Source organism: Apus apus, chromosome Z, assembly GCF_020740795.1.
Source record: "Apus apus isolate bApuApu2 chromosome Z, bApuApu2.pri.cur, whole genome shotgun sequence".
NCBI lineage: Eukaryota > Metazoa > Chordata > Aves > Apodiformes > Apodidae > Apus > Apus apus.
In genome coordinates this window covers 24,784,079-24,807,241 of record NC_067312.1, presented here as the reverse complement: position 1 = coordinate 24,807,241, position 23,163 = coordinate 24,784,079, and the positions used below count along the sequence as shown (strand labels likewise).

The window sequence follows — 23,163 nt, the reverse complement described above, 5'->3', positions numbered from 1 at the left end:
GAGAGCTGGTGAATGTTCAAGGATCATCTCCTCCAAGCCCAGAAGCAATGCATCCCAACAAAGGTTAAACAAGGAACTGCTGGGCAAACTCAAGTGGAAAAAGAGAACCTATGGATCATGGAAGGAGAGGCTGGCCACTTGGGAGGAATATAGGACTGTTGTCAGAGGATATAGGGAGGCAATTAGGAAAGCTCAGGCCTCCTTGGAACTAAACCTTGCTAGTGAGGTCAAAGACAATAGAAAGAGCTTCTTCAAATACATTGCAGATAGAACTAACACTAGAGGCAATACAGGCCCACTGCTGAATGAGGTGGGTGCCCTGGTGACAGAGCATATAAAGAAGGCAGAGGCACTGAATGCCTTCTTTGCCTCTGTCTTTACTGCTGCAGACTCTGTCAGGAGGATGGAGCCAGGCTTTTTTTCAGTGATGTCCAGTGATAGGACAAGGGGCAGTGAGTGCAAACTGGAGCATAGGAGGTTCCACGTGAATATCAGGAAGAACTTCTTCACTGTGAGAGTGACAGAGCACTGGAACAGGCTGCCCAGAGAGGCTGTGGAGTCTCCTTCTCTGGAGAAATTCAAAACCTGCCTGGACATGTTCCTGTGTGATGTGCTCTAGGTGACCCTGCTCTGGCAGGGGGGTTAGACTAGATGATCTTTCGAAGTCCAACCCCTAAGAGTCCATGATTCTATGATTCTGTGAAGAGGAAGTCTGGCCAAAATGCCAGGAGTCCTTCATGGATGAACAAGGAGCTCCTGGAAAAACTCAGACATAAAAGGGAAGCCTACAGAGCGTGGAAGCAATGACAGGTAGGCTGGGAGGAATACAGAGAAATTGTCTGAGCAGCCAGGGATCAGGTTAGGAAAGCTAAAGCCCTGATAGAAAGAAATATGGACAGGGACATCTAGGGCAACAAGACAAGTTTCTATAGGTATGTTGGGGATAAAAGTAAGAGTAGGGAAAAAGTGGAATGGAAGGCAAGGTTACACAGGTTACCATGTCACACAGGATATTAAGAGGGCTGAGGTACCCAATGACTTTTTTGCCTTTGTCTTCACCAGCACGTGCTCTGACCACAGCTCCAAAGTCACAGAAAGAAAAAGCAAGGACTGGAAGAATGAAAAACCAGCCATGGTCTTGGAAAGACATAGACTTGACAGATGGACAACTCTGTGGATGAGGAATTGGCTGGATGGTCACACTCAAAGAGTTGTGGTGAACTGCTCAATGTCCAGATGGAGATCAGTGACAAGTGACGTTCCTCAAGGGTCAGTACTAGGACCAGTGCTGTTTACCATCTTTGTCAATGACACGCACAGTGGGTTGGTATGCATCCTCAGCAAGTTTGTAGATGACACCAAGCTGTGTGGTGTGGTTGACACACTGGAGGGAATGAATGCCATCCAGAGGGAACCTGACAGGCTTGAGAGGTGGGCCAGTGCCAACCTCATGAAGTTCAGCAAGGCCAAGAGCAAGGTCCTGCACCTGAGTCGGGGCAATCCCAGGTGCAAATACAGGCTGGGGGGAGAATGGATTGAGAACAGCCCTGAGGAAAAGAACTTGGGGATGTTGCTTGATAGGAAGCTCAACATGAGCTGGTAATGTGTGCTGGCAGCCCAGAAAACCAACCATGTCCTGGTCTGCATCAAAAGAAGTGTGGCCAGCAGGGCCAGGGTGGTGATTCTGCCCCTCTACTCCGCTCTTGTGAGACCTCACCTGGAATACGGTGTCCAGTTCTTGGACCCCAGCACAGGGACATGGAGCTTCTGGATCAAGCCCAGAGGAGGCCCATGAAGACGATGAGAGGGCTGAAGCACCTCTGTAATGAAGTTAGGCTGAGAGAGATGCAGTTGTTGAGCCTGGAGAAGGCTCCAGGGAGACCTTATTGCACCCTTCCAGTACCTGAAGGGGACCTACAGGAAAGCTAGGGAGGGACTTTTTACAAGAGTATGTAGAAATAGGATGAAGGGTAAATGGTTTTAAACTGGAAGAGGGGGCACTTAGGTTAGACATTAGTAACAATTTTTTTTCTGTGAGAGTGGTGAGAGACACTGGAACAGGTTGCCCAGAGAAGCTGTGGATGCCCTATCCCTGGAAGCATTCAAGGCCAGGTTGGATGGGGCTTTGAGGAAACTAGTCTAGTGGGAGGTGTCCCTGCCCATGTAGGGGGGGTTGGAATCAAATTATCTTTAAGCTCCCTTCCAACCCAAACAATTCTATGATTCTATGTTAAAAGCAAAAAGTATTATGTCCACTGGTGGGGTTTTTTTGGGGTTTTGTTTGTTTTTGTTGTTGTTTTGTTGTTTGTTGTTTTTGGTGTGTTTTTTTTAATATGCTTCCAATAGAACTTGTCTTCTGAACGAACATGAAATCAAAGATCAGTTTATTCCCCAAGATAGATGAATTCTGGGTAACTGCTGCCATGATTCACTGCAGCTTTTTAAAAAACGTAATCTCTTTCAACAAGAGAGTTTTCAACAAGAAATGTTTTACCATCTGCATTAAAAGCATATTCTGGGATAAGAATATTTGAAAACAGATTTAACCAAGATTTCTCATACAATTTCTGGGAAGGACAGATTAGGAAAAAACTGAAATAAGATTCCCAAAATATTTTAAGAGTAAGAAATACTTGAAATACTCAAGGAATGTGCTCATAATTAGCAACAGTTTAATGAACAAGGTAAGAAATATTTGACTAGGACCCTGAATCTATAAACCAGACTCTGCTACAGGGTTATTTTGTAGGATGCAGGGCTGTGCACTATGCCCAAGGACCCCAAGCCCCAGTTGCTGCTGGATCACAGTGGGGATCCTCATCAGGGTAAAATACGGGCACTGAACGTTTATGATAAAACTGAAGCCGTGAGAGCAGTTTTTCTACCACATGAGGATATTTTTCAGACAAATCATTTTTCTCTTCAGGATCACGAACAATATCAAATAACCATAGTCTCTTTGTTGGTGGATCAGATGATTCAATCTCTGACTTATTGAACAAAGATGGTGGAGGGAACCAGTGACTGCAGCCTGCAGAAACAGAAACAGACAAAGTGTCAGTTCTCAGATATGGAGCGGCATTTTGGAGATGCAGAATTGTTACTGACAAACTCACTGTGTCCCTTGACAAACCACTGGTCAGTCACTCTTGCAACATTGCTTAACTCTAGTCCAGCACCAGAGTCTCTCTAGTCCAGAGCTATCTGTATGTAAGGTCTTCTCTAAACAAAAAGCAGCACCACTGGCATTCAAACTTCCATGTCCCTTAATTTCATATCAAGTAATTTAATGGATTTTCTTCTTGGATTTGATTATCCTTATGGATCCCTTTCAACTTGAAACATTCTGTAATTCTATAATAGTTTTTCCACTCCTGTGAGGGTCATTTGTATACAAAATATTTGCAAAATTAAAGAATATGTTGTTTGCTTGTATTTTAGAAGTGCCCCTTCTAGATTTTCGCACATGATAAAAAAATATGAGAACTTAGCAGAATAACTGAAAGAAATGAAAATACATTAAACAGAATTAAACTGTCTTTGGGGCAGGTGGGAGATACAACACACTGCACAAAAAGGAGTTACTTTGTTACCTGGATATCCAGTTAGTAACTTCCACTTTCCTCGTCGGATTGCTGCGTGCATGGATATATTGAAAAGTGTGTCATCCCATGGAAAAGAATTGTTCTGTGGTAAAGATATCCTGTTGTCAATGCCAAGACCTTGATGAAACAGTAAACTAAGTTAGGTACATAGTATATGCATGTAGCAATTTTTTAGAATGCTGTTGTATAACTGAGCAGTATAATCCATTTATTTTTGTGTATGGGATAAAGAATTTATTTTATATACATATATATATATGTGTGCAAAAGACCTGTGCTATCATTCACTGGATGTGTTTAACTCAGAACTTGAACTGTACCCCAAAAAGTTATCAGTATAAAATGTCACTCTTGAGTCTAAATAACTGGACTAATTTCATTTACAGATAGTACATGGATATCTCATATAACTATACTAAGAAGGCTCTTGACTGGAATTACTAAATGTGCTCATACCAGTGCCTATATCTTTTGCCTTTTAGGAATATAGGATTGAACAACGTCCTGAATTGATGCTACTCCTGTTAATCCTCTTCTATCACTCTGGGGACAAAGTCCCATCTCCTGACTTCTATCTGCACACAGTCTCTCCAGACTGACCTGGCTACATTCACAGAGATCGTTATCTGGAGAGTGAGGTATTGGGATGACACAGTATGAAGCACGGCTTCATGATGGTTTTGGTAGAGTCACATATGATGTGGCCCCATATTCAGATACTGCAGAAAACTCTCAAGTATCAACTATGTTCAACTCCCTCTCAAAAGAAATCCTGGAGCTCCTTATAGGAGGGAGCTCAGAAAAAAATTAACATGTATACAGCAGGGATGACCATGAGACCAGGTCTTTTCTGAAACCAGGAGAGAGTCAGACATAGACTTGAGGAGCACCCAACCCATCTTTCTTATTAGCTTTCATGAAGAAGATAGGCATTTAATACATAAAATCTAAGAATTTGGTATTTACTAAATCAGTAGATACCTGTTTAGCAAGACTACTAGAAGGCAACTCTATAATCTGACTAGAAACAAGACATCAGGAGGTGGAGAGAAACCAATGTTGATTTTCTAATGTCTTTCAAAATATGACTTGTAATCAGTTTAGGGAATTTGAAGGACTCAGCTGACAGATTTTTTCCACTGAAATTAAAAAGAAAGTCCACGAGATGTACAATGATTATGTGAGGTCAAATTTTAGAAGCAGAACTAGAGGTTTCTAAAAAGAGTAAGTTCTGTACACCACTGTGGGACAAATATACAACTGACAGAAGAGAACAACAGAAGGTTGGGAAAGGAAATGCTGGGACACAATTTTTCTATTCTTTATGAAGGTATTTTATTACTGGGCTTTAATCTTTGAATATGTTTTTCTTTAACGATCAATTTCTGCGCATACCCAAGATCCCTGTTTACATCAGTCTTGTATGAAGTTCCCAGAAAATAAGGCCATACAAGGGGACTACTTGTTTAGAGTATGCATTCACAGACTGGGGAGGGCTCAGCTCGTCTTAGATGATGAAGCACTGAAGCAGATGGCAAAAAATCCCAAACTCTTACACAAACAAGGAAAACTTCATAAATACCCCCAGAAGAATTTATCTGGAAAGATAAATCCCAGCACAGTCATGGGATGTCTGTAGCAGATACAACACAGTTTGAAGATTCATATAGCTTACTTTTCAACATAATTACATAGTTTATACCTCTGTCATACTGTTTGGTACTGCAGATAGTAATTTTTGCCATCTACTTTTTTAAAGAGTACATTCAGCAGATTAAAAGACAATCAGCAGATTAAAAAACCCACATTTTTTAAACATTACTTATCAAAATTAGTTTCAATGCTTGGTCTAAAGGAAAAATTACATGAGTCTGCATTTCTGATTTTAAGGATTAGCATGAAGAACATACTTCTGGTTGCTGAGCTATGGTATATGAAGCCATTGTATTATCCAAGATAAATTATTTAAAACACTTCAAACAAACAGTATGAAAGGCTGTAATTTTGGATATACTTCGCAAAATATCCTTAGAACACCATGCATGAAACTTAAAAAGATTCAAGAAGATAAGTCCTTAAAACCCTTTTTTTTGTCCAGGTAACAAAACCAAACTCCTAAACTAACAAATGCATTTACCAAAGCTTCTAGTTGAAGTTATTTGGTGGATTATTATCTCTCAGTAATAATTCTGGAAGGGAAAAAGATAATGACCTCATGTTGAGCTGTTATAAAGGGAACTCTGACAGCCATATTAACTCACCCACTGCAAGCCTTGCACCAAAGAAATGTACTATCCATTATTCAGACAAATGTATCACTTCATAGGCAGTACAGATTAACTTTTATCAGACATATCTGCCATGGAAAGCAGACTGATGCTTGCTTGAATGCTCTATTTTTTTATATTTATAGGACTGCCAGGTTTTTATGTTATATAAGCACCAGATACAAAATTAAAATAAAAATACTGATTGATATGAGTTCTTTTCTTCCCATTGTAAGAGGTTCACCTTAAGTTCAGATATTCCTTCCCCCACATTTACCTGACTTTGTCTTCAGTCCAGCAGTTAAGTTTCTGCCTCTGTTCTTATTCTTCAGCTTTTGCTAGTGCAGGTGAAATGCAGAATGCCTGGGCAGTTTTTTCCCTTGCCATATGAATTTTACAGGGATCCCATTTCCAATTTGGCAGATTAAAGAAGTCATACTCTTTTTATTTCCTTTGACCAATAAAATGTTAATTCTTATAGCATCTAAGCAGTTTTTCTGTGCAACAGGTCTACATTTTGAGAGGTTTCTTTCTTCTTTTCTTTTCCAGTATGGTTGACCAGGCAGTCAGAACAGCCCCATAGACTAATTCAGCAGTCAGAGGACAGATACCTTTTACTGATATGTGTAATGAAGTCTGCGTTCACATGCCTGCATACTCTCCTTGTAGGCCTGTATTTAAAAAATGTGATGCTTTGCTTGTGCAAATAGGCTAGAGATTTTATTGTTCTGCCATTTGATCAACAGCATACCAATGGCTAATGATATAGTAAAGTTTTATTTTTACCTTAAAAAAACACAAAAATCCCACAGCTTTTGCCATTGATTTTCTTATTTTCAAACAAAAGCTATTTTCCTGAAGCCCAGCTTCAGATCCTCACCAGCTTCTATATTTCTTTTTGAGTGTCTCTTGGGAAAGGATACAACTTCTCTTAGTTAAGAAAACAGTGAAATTTCAATCAGGTATTCACTTTCAAATATTTAATGCTACAACAAATTGATCTAAATATTTTAGTGTTTTCTTTGGAGTTCACAAAAAAGTATTCAAATAGCTCATATATCTCTACAGAGAAAACAAGTTCTTCAGAAAATGTTGCCCTTGGTAGGTGACTTTGGAGTTTATATCACATTTCAAGACCATCCTTAGTCTTAAGAGCCTGAAAAATTGTTCCAGGATGAGGTTTTAAAATGAATTGTGGCCAATTCCCACTACCCACAAAAGTAGTTTATTATCTAAATACTTTAAAAGTCTGGCTGCTTGCCCCTTATGAAAACTTCAGCTTAGTTCTTTTATTTCCATTATCACATACTGCCTATGTAAACAGAGCCTAAATAATACTCATTAGCTAATTTCTTTCTTCAGGAGACCTGAGTTTTCAGAAGCTTATGTAATAACTCTGAAAAATCTATGTGAGATGCTCAAAGAGCACCAGTCAAAAATGTTAGCTATATTTGCAAAAATAATTGCCATTTTTATAATTTGAGTATTCTATAGCATGCTCTTCAGGCAGGACTTGGAAAAATTTACTACAGGGAATGTATATAAATAAAGTCCTGAATTATGACCAGAGAATACATGGGACTTTTCTAAATACTAAAAAATCTTTCAATGATTAAGTCTTGCTAATGTGCAAACAACAAATAGGACGGTAATGAACAAGGAGGGAAAAAGCCAGTCCTCACCCTGCATACACAAAAGAATGTGTTCTGAAGTGGTTATTGCTATTTAGGGAAGAGTTTCCAAAATTGTAATGAATAGGCAATGTCCAGCAGCAATAAAGAGAAGTAAAATCAGTATTAGAAATGTAAAAGAATGGGACACTATGCCACCATGCATGTCCTTGTTGTACCTCAAGTGTGATACTGTGCAGTTTTGGTCCCCTTGTTACAAAATGGACAGAGAAAAACCATACAAGATACAGAGATGTGACGAGATCAAAGCTATGGAATAGTTTCTGTGTGAAATTCTTTGAAGAATGACTAAATAAATAGGACTCTTTATCCTCAGAGGTGGACAACTGGTGAGGGACAAGGACTGAGAAATTGTATGACCCTGACAAGCTAAAGAAAGTAACAGTTGGTCTTTCCTAATATGGGCATAATATAAATTAGGCAGTTGCACATTCAAAGTAAAGTACAGGATAGTATATACTTCTTTATCACAAATAAAACACAAGTGTGGAATTCCTTTTCTGGGAAATCCTTTCATGGGATGAAGGAGAAGTGGACACCAGAATTTTATGCAGGGTGAGTGACAAAAAGGGTTCACTAAAAAATGCAAGAAAAATCCATCAAGGAGTCTTATATCCAAAATGTTAAGATCAGGGGCTCCATTAGCTGTAGGCTGTGGGGGGCATGCATGAGGAGTATATTTATATACTTGCCCTCATGTACTTTTTCATACACAACTGCTACTCTCAGAAACAGAATAATGAGGAAGATAGATTTTTGGCCTAATCACACACAAGACATGTTACCAAATTACTTTCAGTTCAAGACATTCAAATGTTTTGTTTACAAAACAAAGCACTATGTTGAAGCAGATTTATCCATCCCCTTTTATTGTATTAATCTCTGTATGTACTAAACTGAGAGGGTTAAAACTTTCACAAAAGTTCAGGATGGAATCATAGAATATCTCAAGTTGCAAGTAAGCCATAAGGATCACCGAGTCCAACTCCCTAGTTCTCACAGAACTACCTGAAATGAAACCACATGACTAAGAGCATTGAGCAGATGCTCCTTCAACTCTGACAGGCTTGGGGCCTTGACCATGACCAGCCAACAACTCCCTCAATGAAGAACCTTTTCCTTATGCCTAGTCTGAACTTCCACTGTCACAGCTTCATTCCATCTCCTCATGCACTATCACTGGTCACCAGAGAGTTGCAGGTTGCCATGGGGTCACCCTCAGCCTTCTCTTCCTCAAGCTGAACACACCAAGTGACCTCAGGCACTCTTTCTTAAGTCTTGCTCTTGAGGAATTTTACCATCTTGGTCACCCTCCTCTATAAGTATGTATGATTCAGGTTTAACTGTAGGGCTGAGAGGAGACTGAGAGGAGAGGGTGGGTGCAAGGAGGATGGAGCCAGACTCCATTCAGTAGTTGGTAGTGACAGGACAAGGGGCAATGGGCATAAGTTGGAACACAGGAAGTTCCATTTAAATATGAGGAAAAACTTCTTTATGGTGTGGGTGACAAAGCACAGGAACAGGCCGCCCAGGGAGGTTGTGAAGTCTCCTTCTCTGGAGATATTCAAGACCCCCCTGGATGCAGTCCTGAGTAATGGGCTCTAGGGGATCCTCCTTTAGCAGGGGAGTTGGACTGGATGATCCCTAGAGGTCTCTTCCAACTCTGACAATTCCGTGATTCAGAGTAGTTTTACAAATACATGAACACCATGAATCTCTAGCATACCCTCTAGTTTACTTTCAGTGCTATTCTTAAAAGGAAGGCTAGCATAAAGAACTGAGAATATTAATTTGAATTAGCAATGGCTTCCAACACACAGATCCATCTGTATCAATGCAGATAAGTCAGTTATTTGCTTAAGCCATGTTTTTCATTTATACCAGAATGTAAATCAAGAGTAAAGTAATTGAAATAATGGACTCACACCAGATTTGCACTGCTGTGATTGAGATGAGAATCTGATGCCTGTATTATTCCTGCTTTACTAATACAATTTTAATTTTTAAAAAGTATTATAAAAGAATTATTACAAGATGTCAGATTTTGGCATAATGAAGAAGTTATTAGGTATATTCAATACAGCAGTGTGTCCCAAGAAGTAAATAATAACTGATGATTTAAAGTAAAACAGAAAAAATAAAACAAAACTGTTTACTTTGCCCAGGAATCTGTTCTTTTTCTTCACTTTCTAAGTGTAGGGAAGATCATAAAAAATTATGCCATGTACTTAGCCCTGGCTTTTAACTCCCAGCCTTTCAAAAAAGTTCTTCTAACCTCATTCAGTATCCCATGTCTACTTCTGATTTAATACATTTAGGTTAGGTGGGTAGCTCTTCCAGAGAAAAAACTGTCTTCCTGTGTGTTTTTGCATGCACTCCCAATAGTCTTCTGCTTAACTCATTAGCTCACCTATCCAGCTGGGCAATGATCTATGGATTTGGAAAACAGGAACAATAACTTCTTCACATTCTTCCCTGGTGACCGATGTATGCTTGAGAATCAATCTTTTTTTTTCCTGCCTTATATAATCCTAGTTATCTATCAGAAACTTACCTAAAATTAAAATGCAATAATGTAGCTGATCACCATCAAAAAGCAAAAAAAGTCTGAAAATCCATTTATTTTCTGTGTAACTCAAAACCTTGTAAATGCTTCTGCTACTGCTGTACAGCAAAATAACTTTGTAACCCTTTGATGTCTGCGATGCTACACGGTAATTAAAAAACCCAGGGCTGATCCAGTTTTACTCCATTTTACAGCTTTAGATGTCTTACCAGAAGCTCTCTACTCCTCTTCCTCTGTGGGGCCTATATATCCAACTTGTTTAGTTTTCTTAGTCTTACAATGTTCCTGACAGGTTTCATTTATACTACCTGAAATATTTAATATCAAATCAAGAGCAAATTTTAAAATAAACAAAGAAAATATTTATAATGCATTGAAAATAAAAACAAACAAACAAACAAGCAACAAAGACAACAACACAAAGGCATGGCAACACATTACATAGTAGGTAGGCTGGAAAATTTGGATTTGTCAGTATCTTTCTATTTCCTATTATTTGTTTCAATCTTTTGCTTTCTACTTTGCAAAGGAAGTATTTCAACTACCAAATAACCACATCAAAAAAATAATTAAGGATAGCCAACACCTGTATTGTGTAAATTTGCAAGGTTAAAAGAAACAAAAAAAAAAGGTACAACTGATCTTTTTAAAGAATGGTTAATTCTTCAGATCAGTCTAAAAGATAAATTTGTGGAAACATTTTATTAAATGTAATAAATTTCTTCAACTATATTCATTTAACCTTCACTATCTGATTTTTAATCATAAGAAGGAAGAAGATAAACTCCAAATTTTCAGCTGAGATTTTAAAAAAGGAATATATAGGGGAAATACCTCTTCTATAGCAATATAGATATTATATTTGCACAGATCTTATAAGCATAGATCAGCTACTCTTTTCATTCCTCTAGCTCTCATCCTTCTTTCTTTCACTGACAGCAGCTCAAGGAATCAGTAGAAATCTAAAATATGGAGATATAAATAGTACATCTAAAAATAAAATATTCTGCCTTCAGTCTATGATTAAGATCATGAAAATGATCCATGTTGAGAAGAAATTTTCTTGGTTGGTAAGAAATCAAAGAGCACACAGTTCTCTCTAACATGCCATTTAGTGAGGTCCTGACCACAAAATATAAAAGGTCCAAGACAATATTGCTTGAAGCATGCATACAATGTGGTCTACAACACTAGTGTGCAGGGAGGCAACGTTGGGTACTAGAGTGCAATTTTGGAGAAAGACAAAAGCATATTATTATTTATTTGGGAGACAGAACCCTGACCAAAGAGTTGGACCGAGTGTCAGATTGATTATGCCTCTACAATTTTCCAATCTCCTATACAGTAACAAAAACATTCCTTTAAAAGCAGCTATATATAATCAGTGCCCTTCATAGACAACAGAAGTGAATCAAGCGTCTACCTTTGTTTCTTCATTTGCAAAACAAGAACCTTAGAAGTTATGTACCTTTTGCAGTATATTTCCAAAGGAAAAAGTGAAAACTATCAGCATTTCCTATATTTGAACTCTTCTTTATGATATAATGTAGCAGATTCAGCCATATCACAGCCATCACACACAAAACTCCAAGCTTAACTGCAACCTGCTTGATGGAAAAGACAGTAAAGCATGCATTAAGAACAGCCACAAGACCCAGGGTGAATTAAGACTTTAGATGGCTGACACTCCAGTGTAAATTAAAAACACATCTGAAATAAATAATAAACAGGTGCCACTACTTTGAACATGCCCAGTAAATCTAAGAGCTTTCAGCCAAAGCAGGAGTAACACCAACACTTCCTTTAACACATATTACACTATCTTGACATCTAAATAGTTTGATACCTTGCAGTTTACAATGTATACATCACAAAAGGATTCCCTAGATATTCTCTTACTAACAAAACATTCTCTCTCTAGTTCTCAGTACTTCTATTTCAGTATAAATGTTGTCTGGCCATGTCTGGTTACTCCAACATTTAAAGAAGAAAAAGCAGGCTTCAAACAGAACAAAAGTTTAGATCTCATAGCACTTGGCCATCTAGGTTAAAACTAAGCAACCACAGGACAAGAGGAAAGATCCTCACATGGATAGAAAATAATCTAATAAAATGGGGGAGGCAGGGGCATTTTTTATTTCACGCTGGAAAGGCCACCATTGGATTCCTAAAGGAATTTGTGCTGGGACCCATACCATTGAACGGATTCCAGATTACCTAGAAATGGGACTGAACAGTGAGATTACAAAGTCTGTGGATAATGATAAGTTATTTAAAACTGACTGAAAAGAATGACAAAGGGCCCTTATGAGACTGGGTGTGTAGGCATTAAAATAGGCAATGATACTTAACATAGATACAGGTGAAGTGATGAATGTCTGAAATAACAATCCTAAATTCACATATAAAATGATGGCCTCTGAGTCACCCATAGTTGTCCAAGAGTGAAGTCTTGGGATTGTGACAGTTTGAGATGACACTTTCTCAGAATTATATCAGCACTAGTCAAAAAGAAAACTGAGTGCAAGGAATTATTAGAAAAGGGCTCGGGAACAAAGCAAAAGGCTCTATGCAACTGTAAAACTAGAGCTCTGGTCTTCAGATATCAAAAAGCATATACAGTATGACTGAAAAGTTCAGAAAACTGTTATGAAGTTGGGTGACATGCAACCCCTCAGTAAACAAAATCCTCTGCTAGACATGCATTCTGCTTAATTGGATTAGCACGTTCTAGGGAACTCCAGAGGCCAGGCTGCTTCCATCCCCTGCATGACCACAGGAAAGTTTCTTCCCTACTTGCATAATGCTAAGGCAAATGCAATCTAATCATAAAAACTTTACTGTTTTAATTGACAGGGGACATATCAGTGTAACACACAGGCCAAATCATTTTGAGTGCTTACTACTCAGACCTGATGAAGTATCTTGAGTGAAACCACATCATCTTGGTAGTTGCTAGTATATTCAGGGCAACTACAGTCTCCACCTGACCTGATTAGACATCATCTATAATGAATGCATAATGGCACTACTACACCGCATGTAGCCACAGTGAGAAAAACTCAAACGTACTCATATACTGGATGAGATATAAATACTTTACCCAGGAAATTCATCGTCTGCTTTTGCTAGTAAAACTCGTGTTTCAACTGGACTAGACTACATTCTCTGAACAAATATAATCTTGGCTACATCCTCAAATTCAATTACATGCAGGGTTTTTTTCAAACATGAAAGATGTTTAATGGAAAACCTTCATGTTATTCTATAGCTTTGTAAAATCTTTTAGTAGCGTCTCAGCTTGTTGTCAGAACAGCTACAACACCTGAGCTGCTGGTTCCCTGCCATCCTTAACCCCCTGTGATAAAATATTTCATTTTGTCAGTAGGCAGCACATAAACCACAATTGTGTTTAAAGCAGTACTGCAATAAAGTCCTGCTTATTTGGATAGACTCTCAGGAGGATCAGTGGGAGCGCTCATATTACCAGACATATCCCTGCAAACAAAGGGTGGAGAGACATACACAGAGCTGTAGGTGTGACAAGAGGAGCCTGTCACAGGATTCTGTCAGTTATGCCCTCAGAGCAAGGAACAGCCATAACAAGGTTGCATCTCATAGCCAGAAGGCAAGAAACTGCCAAACTGCAGAAACCAGTGCTTGCACTAAGGCAGCTTTAGGGAATTAAGTGGTGCTATTCACATGTCCAAAAAAAAGATACTACATTCAAATTAATTCCATCTTGTGCATACAGATTGTTGACCCACTGAAGACTTGTCACTCACTGAAGACAGGCCTTCAAAAGGTGGTGTTACCTGGCAATGACAAGTCACAAGGGGATAAATTAGATGTTCAATATTTGGGTTTTTTTTTGTTTTGGTTTTGGTTTTTCTGTTGGTTTGTTGTTTGTTTGTGGTTTTTTTTCATTCTGCTGAGATTACTCTCTAAAACAGTACAAAGTGATTAAAAAAGACTTTCTTTACTTTGTAGAAAATGTTTTTATTAGGTATGTCATGGAGTAAAATTCTGCTTAATAGTTAACCAAATACTGTGAAAAAAACTCCCAGGCTACTTTCGCTACAACTTAAAAGCAACAAACAATAACCAGTATTATTTACATAGTAAGGCAATGCATATGCCTCCCTGCCTCTTGTGATCTGATTAGTAGTCTGTAAAAACCACAGAGGAGATCCCCAGACAGAAGTCTGGGACTGGTGAACAAAAAAACCACTTATATGTGAAACACAAACAAAAAGAGTATTTTCCAGTATTTTCACTATCATCATTAAAATCAACATATCATTTTAATCATCCAAGAAATCCCATATTGTATTAACCAGCTTCTATTTTTTGTCAGAAAATAGTAATGGTATCATTCTCCCACTGCTTCCATTAAAAGAAAGCAAAAATTTTGCCCATCACAGTTTCTGTTCTAATGTAAATAATTTGACCCTAGTATCAGAATTCAGAACATCTACTTACCTGATGCCCATTAAATAGAAAAAAATAAAACCATTCAAGCAGTTGAAAAATCACAAGTGTTTATTTTTCTATCAATAGACACTGCATATACCTTCAAATAACCGGTTTTTTTGTGCTACAACAGCAGAAATGACAGGTTAAAAATCACAGACTTTCTTAAATAATATGGAACTCCACATAAAAATTACCCTGGCAAAAGCAGTCACCACACATAAAAAGACAAAACCTTCATGATTGGCAGGCTTGCTCTCCCTTATTAATGCTCAACTGTGAAACAGCAGGAGGTCTATTAGGGATTGAAATAACCTATACTGAAAGTAATGGGAACTTTTCCATTAATTCCAGTGGGCTCTGGTTCAGACTGGTTAAGAAACAGTAGTAACAATGAGGGAATTTACTCTCTAAAGACTCCTTTTATTAAAATAAAATGAAGCTAAATTCCCCTGTATCCATACAGTTCAATAGACACAGTGTGTCTTCCAGAAAATCTTTATCTGAACTACTTCCCCATTATAATATTCACAATATTCACAATAAGAATTTCTGGCAACAAAACCCACCCCTGCCCTCAAATTATCCCCAAATTAAAATTATTCTGAAATCTGAGCAAAACAAATCTCCAATAAATTATTTACCAATTCTCAGAAGAAAACTTTAAGAAAACAATCCATCAAACTAACAAACAAATAATCCATCACAGCACACAACCCTGTGAATATTATAAAAAACTGAGGCTTATGGATGAGCAGAGAAAACTGAATTCCAGAATAATTTTCCCTGCTTCAAAATCCATGCCACTAAGCTCAGAATTTGAGACCTACAAATTGTTTACTTAAACATATTGCTTGATCTTCCTTGCAGCACTGAAACAGCAGAATAAAGACAGAATTCAGGTAACAGGCACCCAAACACTTGATTCTTTACAGGACATTGCAGCCAGAAAGGGAAACATAAAGTTGAGAAATGAACCAGAACTTTACTGTAGTAAAACTCAGGAAGCCACTCTATAACTTTTCTTTGTGGCGAGTGCTGCTTCCCACAACCACATCTTCTGAACTTGCCTCTGACAGCATTTTTCCAACAGTCCGATAGTTTCCTCCCTAAAGGAGGAAATTCTCAGGTCACCCTGAAAGCCCTAGCCAACTGCATGCTATATAAATTACCGTTGTCCAATAAAGCAATTAGAAACAGATGCCAATTCAATGCTTAACTTCTTAACATTACAGTAAACTGGAAAAATACTAAAGGCTCAGGCCAATTCAGTGTTTAACTTCCATAACTTTTAATAAAAAGAAAATTAAAGTGGAACGAAGGGTTAAGTTCACATGAGGATTCACCTGACAAAATGAGAGGTTTTCTCCTCCTTCCAAAAAACCTAGCCCAATGCTAGGGATATGTTTCTGAGATTTGGAGACATGAACTCATGCCCTGAGTTACCCTGATTGTCTTTTGAACTGTTATCTTTCATTTTTCAGGAGAGATTTCTCCCCAACAGACTGTATGAAACTTCAGCGTGTAGGTTTTATCACTATTTTTCATCATATAATACGTAGCAAATATTTTTATTGAGAACAGGGAAATTAAGCCTTTAACTTGGTAGTGGTATATCCAGATAGGCTTGGGTGATTTCAGTTTCCACTCATATCAAATTTGTACATAAAATTTTGAATTTACATACAAAAGTAAGCAAGTTTAGTGAAATCTGAAATATACCATTTTAAACAGATTCTAAGCTGTTTACTATCTTATAAATTTTAATTCAATGTTCCGTGTAATTTCCTAGATTTTTTTCCCTCCTATATATCAGGAAAAAAGATACTGACCATGGTTCAAGTTTTTAACATATACACTAGACCTCAGTGTATAGTGAAAGTACTGTGTTTTTCATTTCCACTGATGAATATTAAATCAAGTCTCTTCCAAACTCTCTGAAAATTGTGATGGTCTCTAATATGAAAATAGAATTTATACAGCTCCTAAAGTAAAATAAATAATAAAAATGAAAAAGAAAAAGAAATTTTTAAAAGAGAAATTTTTTCACTATGTTACACATAGATGTATTATAAACTTCATAGATGGTGCTGTACTGGAGATTTATATTTAGCGTTATATACATTAGATACTCCATGACAAAAATTACCTTTTGCTAGACTTGATTCTGTGAAGCAGCCTGTTGCTTAGTTTTCATCAAAAAATATACAAGACAAAGTAAACTCCAGGAAGAGTTTTCAGAAATGTTCCCTATTGCTCTGGCAAAGTGCATATTGTATCTTGGAATGAATGCAACCACTGTTCCTCCAGCAACTTATTCAGCTCTGGGATCCAGTACACACAAGATAGTCATCTGGGGTGTAAGCAGCCCTGACTAAAAGCAGTGATGTCACCAGGATTGGTTCAATCCTCTGCAACTTGTCTTAAGGTCTTTATTTGTAACAGCTGAACATCAGCAAATCTCAATGAATTGTCAAAACAAAATTAGAGATAATCTTCCACAAAATACAGGAAATTTTTAAAGCTTCCTGATTATAATGGATAATGTTATAAATGTCCAGCATATCCTTTCTTGGGATATAACACCTGAAGCAACTTCATTGTATGTTCTCTAAACTAACTTCTACTTCCATGACTGCAATTTTGGAAAGAGGTTGAGAAATGAAAAGAGATGGAGAAACAGGCAGGAGAAAAATTACGTGCACAGTAAACCCAAAATGTAAAGCTTACTACATGTCTCAGAAAATACATATATTTTAAAATCTTGATGTATTAGATTTGCAGCTGGTTTACATCCATCCATATTTAGTCTTTCTAAGAGAAAATTTACAGGGAAATATAGGAAAACAGTACTCTTCTACTATGAGAAAAGTTAAATATCAAAATTTCAGTGTCTTACTTTGCTAGATGAAGAACACTCTGAGACCAAGCAAATTATTTAGACTGTTTTAAGGAGCGTATGTGTAAGAATATCTTGCTTGTGAGCAGAATGTTTTTGCAGACATTGCTTGTTGTACATTAGCAAACCTTAAATCAGTAGGTCATTTAGTGTTTCTTAGATTTTTGCCCTCTTAAGAAGCATCAAAACCAAAAAATATGAGACATCAAACCTAAAAATTATAAGGTAGTTTTGAATAGCACTGTCTAATTAAAGTAGCATTTTCCTTCTTCACAACAACAAACAAATACCATCAATATGAGAGCAGATCAATTTCTTCATGGTTATTTCTAGCCCACTGCAGTGCTATAGACAGCTGTTGTTACTGATGGTCTCTATTACAGAAGACAGACAATTCTCCCTACCAGAGAGAAAATGTTGCATATTCTTTGAAACAGCTCAGTCAGGTGATGCACCTTCTTCCATCTACACTTTTACCTCCTCACACTGCTAGTCAGTTCATCTATGCTTTTCTTCTGAGTCTTCTAAGGCTCATGGTTTTTACTTCATGCTTCTAATGAATAAATAAATAAAATATTCTACAGTGCTTCTAAGTGATAGCTCAATAGTCAATAGCCCTTTGCAAATAAAGATTTTCCCATTTCAGTTACATCTGTGTAACCTTTGCCTTTGCTCATTCTCACTCATAAGGTATATTTTTGAAGTTGGACATGTGTTTATAGGTGTGATGCCTCGATTAATGTGGTAGTTCATAAAAATGTGCCAGAAGGAAGGACAAGCTTGCTACAGACATTTTGAAATGCAGACGGCTCTGTGAGGTAACAAGGCCTTTGCATATACTTTTAACTGATGTCTCTTTTTTGAACTGTGATGTATAGAGCAATTATTTCCCCTCAACAAGGAAACTCTAGAAATGTCAAGGGCTCTTCCAGCCTATACTGTGACAACGAATTACTGAAGAAATAAGGGTCTTTGCTGCTTCACTGAGGAAAGACATTTTGTGACCTTTTTCTGCTTTATGGAAATAATGAGTTTTCTATAAAACTCTGAGTCTTTTTGTTACTTTATTAAAATAAAAACATTTGAGGAATAGCCATGACCTTAACCTTGGAAGAATGAACAGAATACTGATCTTGAGGAAAGAGATGTGCCCTGAGACTCTATTACTTCCTACTGTCATGTTGACAAGGCACAGGGCTGTGCCATAGACAAACACACCCAGCAAAGCTCACCTATCTTAATTCAGTTAGTTGAATGCTGTGAACATATAGATCCACTATTATCCTTTCTAATTTCAGTATTCCCAGTCATGTTTGATTCCAAATGAAAGATTTATACTAGATTATCATGCTCAGTCTCTTGCCTTTCAAAATGCATGTTATTATTAATTTCAACAATAGTAAGCATATAAAAATATTGTTGTTCTTGTTTCAAAGTATTCATCTTGATTTTTACAAGAGAATTTAACTTTATAAAAATACATACCACACTAAAAGTTGAGTAAAATTCAGGATTATTCATGGCAGCAAAAAATTCCTCTGAATGTCAAGAGGGTGAAGCATTTATTCAGATTATTATATTCTCACATGATAACTGAATTAAAAAATTAAACTTATTAATACAGCCTACATCACAAAATTAGAGATAGTAAAAGGAAATTGTTGACTTTGACTTGATGGAAAAATAACAGAAGAAAATTAAAAATTTTATTATTCTTTTTTCCAGGAAACAGATTTGAACTGAATTGAATAGTATTTATGAAATACTGAAGAAATCAAAGGTCATGTTGAGATGACCTTTGACCTGAAACACTCAAACCTCACTTGCATCATGGAAAGGTAACAGTCTTCAAGGTAAAGAGAACTGAGCAGTGTATAACCTGACTGTAACATCCTGTGCACAAATAAAACTTTGCAGGTTTCCAGCTCAGAGGTATGTCTTTGAAAGATGTAATCTAGCATTTATGTCAAGAACTGCATAAAAATATAAAATGTTAGTGTTATGTTCTAATAGGTACAGGATATAATGAAGCATAAAAAAGAAAAAGGACTGAGGATTTTGGAATTCCAGTCATAATACTGACATTACACACTTTATTAAGTGACTTCACATTTCTAAATTCTAAAAGAGATTATCTACATCCCAAAGGAAACACAGGGATTAGTATTTGTGAGGCTCACCAAAAGTGGAATCCCTGTACACTCAGTACTAAGTACTACAGTGATGGATCGTTCACACTGAGATGCAGGTGGGCTAAGAGACAACATATCACCACAGGCCAAACTTCTGACTGCAAGAGCTACACCTCAGAAACTTCATCTAGACAACAGCCAAAAGAAAACCACCACTTATCTCTGATGTGAACAGCAGCAGAGCCAGCTTGAATGGTGGCCTCCCATTCGGGAGTGGAGCTAAGCTCTGGCCAGAACTGCCAGACAAGCACAAAAGCCTGTGAGATGTGGTTGAGGGCCACATGCAGCTCCAGGGTCACATGCTGGCAACTCCTGCCCTATAAACTTACAAGTAGCCACTGCAATCTCCAGTTTCCTTGTAATGAGAAGACAACAGAGTCCAGATGGTCAGCATGCCTATGTGTAGTTTTGCAGAGAAATGGAACTTCAGAGAAGCAAAGAACCTGTCTTTTCTGCCATTCTTGGCCATTCTCCATTCCAGCTGTCACCATGTAAGCTCAGTCAGCTAACCATACTGGTCATCTTTCTGCACATTTTGACTCCAAGAGTGGATTCCAGGTCTTAAATTGGCACAGAGTGTGTTTGTTCCATTCAAAGGCCACACAGCATACCTCCATCCATGCATACCTACATCTTCTGCTTTGTGCTGCTACTGAATAACGCCATTAGCAGGGATTGGCTTTTCACCTTTGTTTGTTTGTATGTAATTCTAAACCAGCTAAATAATCATTAATAAAACTGGGGAAGAAATAATGTCTGGCCTGCAAACTCTAAACTGCATCTATTCCTTAAATAAGATCAGTATATGTATGGATAAAATATTAAATACTACAGCCATTATAATGCATTTCTAATGCCCAAGAATGATACACCAGTCCCAAAAGGGAATTGTTTTCTCTATTGTAATATTTGATATGATCATTCTGCATATGGCAGATCTAGCCCCTTAAAAGAATTAATTTATTTTGGCAATTAATAATGCAATATATGAGTTAATGTTTTCTTTCAAATGTCAAGGAGAGCAATTTAAAGTTTGATTAATTTTGCTCAAGGCAAACAAAATTGTAAAAAAAAATCTCAAAATGTTTTTATATGTTCTGTCTCTTGAATGTCTGTCCCTATGAATAGATATCTTCAAAATAAATTAACTACAATTAGTAGTCTACAATTTTATTATGGCTTTGAAGCTTTAGTTTATGGTTAAGTCTGGAATTTTAAATGAAGGTAAAAGCTTCTTCAGCTGAAAACAACCCCACCCAACAACATATTTATTTTGACTACATCCTTCTAATTTATAGATATTCAGAATCTTTTTGATGCTGCACATGTAGTCTGCAAAAATTTCACTATACAGTGAAATTCACTGTATCCATTTAAAAATTCAGCAAGTCAGATTAAAAAATAAAACAGTGTGTACTGACAGATTCTGATTAACAACTCTGAATTAAAGGGTACATTTCCTTTCACCATGTCATTTAGTCCTGATTCTCAAAATAAAATTGCCTTCTGTGGCATATAAAGTTTCAATACTCCTTCAAGACAGACCATCTAGCAATGACTGTGTGGTCAGAAGTATATTTCGTTTAGCAGTTAGTGGAATTTAGACTTAAATCCAGTTGGTTTTTAATTCAGCTGAATCACCAAAACTTGATGAAATGCCATAAGGCTGTCTAAAAGAAAGCAGATCTTTCACAATGGAAGAACTGACGTCACCCACACAGCTGCCAAACCATCAACAACTTGGCTTTTTCTTGTCTTTAAAGACAAAGTCACTAAAATGGAGCAAAACAATTTTGTTTCTTTTTTCTTCCAACACATGTACATTTTGATTTATGCAACTTTTAAATTACTTTATGCATTTTATTTGTGCTTTCTTAACCTATACATTAGAGAAAATTATACTCTGTTTCAACATAATTTTAGCTTTCTGTTTTTAATTTTCCCGTTTTACTACTAAAGTCTTAAAACAAACAGAAAATGTGAATGTTTCAGATCCAAAGCTGAAACACAGTAGACCCTCTGTACCAGTGTCCTGCTTTTACGCAATTGCAAACTATCTAATAAGTTACAAACCTACATAGAGATCCAGCAAATGAGTACATACATCACTTTTGAAAATAATCAACAGGGTGATGAAGCAAGAAACAGAAATACAAAAGCAATGGCTTTTAGCAGGGAGGGAGAGAACCTCTGAGGAGCCTGGGTCCAGCTCCATCTGCAGAGCTCACCAGGCTGGTTGAATGCAGCGAAGTCCCACCAGAAGGAGTGGTCTCCCTGGGGCTCTGGCTCCAGGAGCAGCCAGACAGCCTAGGAGGGTTGGCTCTCCCTCTGCCTCCCCACTTCCAACCACCCAACCCTCCTCACCCCCACCTTATGCTGTGTCTGGCATCCATTGCCCTCTTCAATGAGCATATTCAATCTGCCTGACAGAGGAAAACCAGGCTAGCAAGTTGGATCGGCCCATTAAGGTGTCTGGGGAGTGCCAGAAAAGATGTAAGTAAGCATCAGGAGCGTGTGGCTGGGAATGGGGAGGGAAGGAATTGAAGCATATCCCCAGCAGAAATCTGCTGGATCACTTCATCATGTATTACGAAACAGAAACCTCAGGGTTTAATTTAAGAGCCAACAGAATTAGTCTCATTCGTCCCCCAAAATTTTTTTCTAGTCCAACCCTTTGTGCCAAAATGAGTGCCTGGCCATCCAACATATACCTGAAGGAAAAGAGTTATTAAAATCTGAACCAATATCCTGACCTGGCTCATAGCCTAGCTCTGTGCGTGGTTTCAGTGACCCAAGAGAGAGGGGAGCAGTCGTGAGGCCTTGTGGGAGGCAGGGGTGACCTTCACTGGCTTAAACTCCATGAAACTACTGCTTCTGGCTGAGGTTCTTTGGTACCCTGAGCTGCTCTCATCTGCTGGGTCCTGTGGCCATTCCCTCCACTTGCCTCCAACCACACATTACTCCCCTCTCCCGGTCATACAGCTACAGGTAAGTCGATTCAGCTGGCTGATACAGTAGAAACTTTTCCTCTTCACTTCTCTGTCACCCAGAATAGTCAGAAGGCTCATCTGGCCAAAGACTCATCTTGTCGCCATGTGATTTCCAGATCCAACCCAAGGGAAGGAGGAAAGGATGCGAGAAAAGGAAAGGATGGCCTGGCCATCTTGGCAATAGCTCACCACCAGACTGGGTTCACCACAAAGACTGCAACTCACCCCCTTCCTCATCCTGGTTTTTGGAGATCATAGTCCACTGCCTGTTTCCACCCCAGTTTAATTGTTGTAGGTCTGCATTGCAAGCTAGATCAGTTCATTGACAGAAAAGATTGTTTTTAACCCCGAATGGTCTGCTGGGCTGCCACAGTTAGGAGGGAGCCTGCAGGCAAAGTCTGCAGTCAGGAGATTCTTAGTATTGAAGATGACAAAACCAGAATTACAATCTAAAACACTGCAATATGTTTCAGACTACTG

General features: G+C 37.8%; 1 protein-coding gene across 2 annotated transcripts in view; it reads right to left on the bottom strand.

The window, feature by feature from the left end:
• Positions 1 to 2,650: 2,650 nt before the first annotated feature.
• The window catches only part of ARSB (arylsulfatase B), a 65,438-nt gene continuing 44,925 nt past the window's right edge, over positions 2,651 to 23,163 (bottom strand). The window contains exons 7-8 of one of the 2 annotated variants that reach the window (XM_051643319.1): positions 3,594 to 3,722; positions 2,651 to 3,031 (exon numbers count right to left, since the gene is read on the bottom strand). In XM_051643319.1, coding sequence (XP_051499279.1) covers positions 2,766 to 3,031; positions 3,594 to 3,722 — 395 coding nt within the window. In that variant the 3' untranslated portion in view covers positions 2,651 to 2,765. Of the gene's footprint in view, positions 3,032 to 3,593; positions 3,723 to 11,603; positions 11,734 to 23,163 lie in introns of those variants that run through there. The other variant, XM_051643320.1, reaches the window with a different exon arrangement.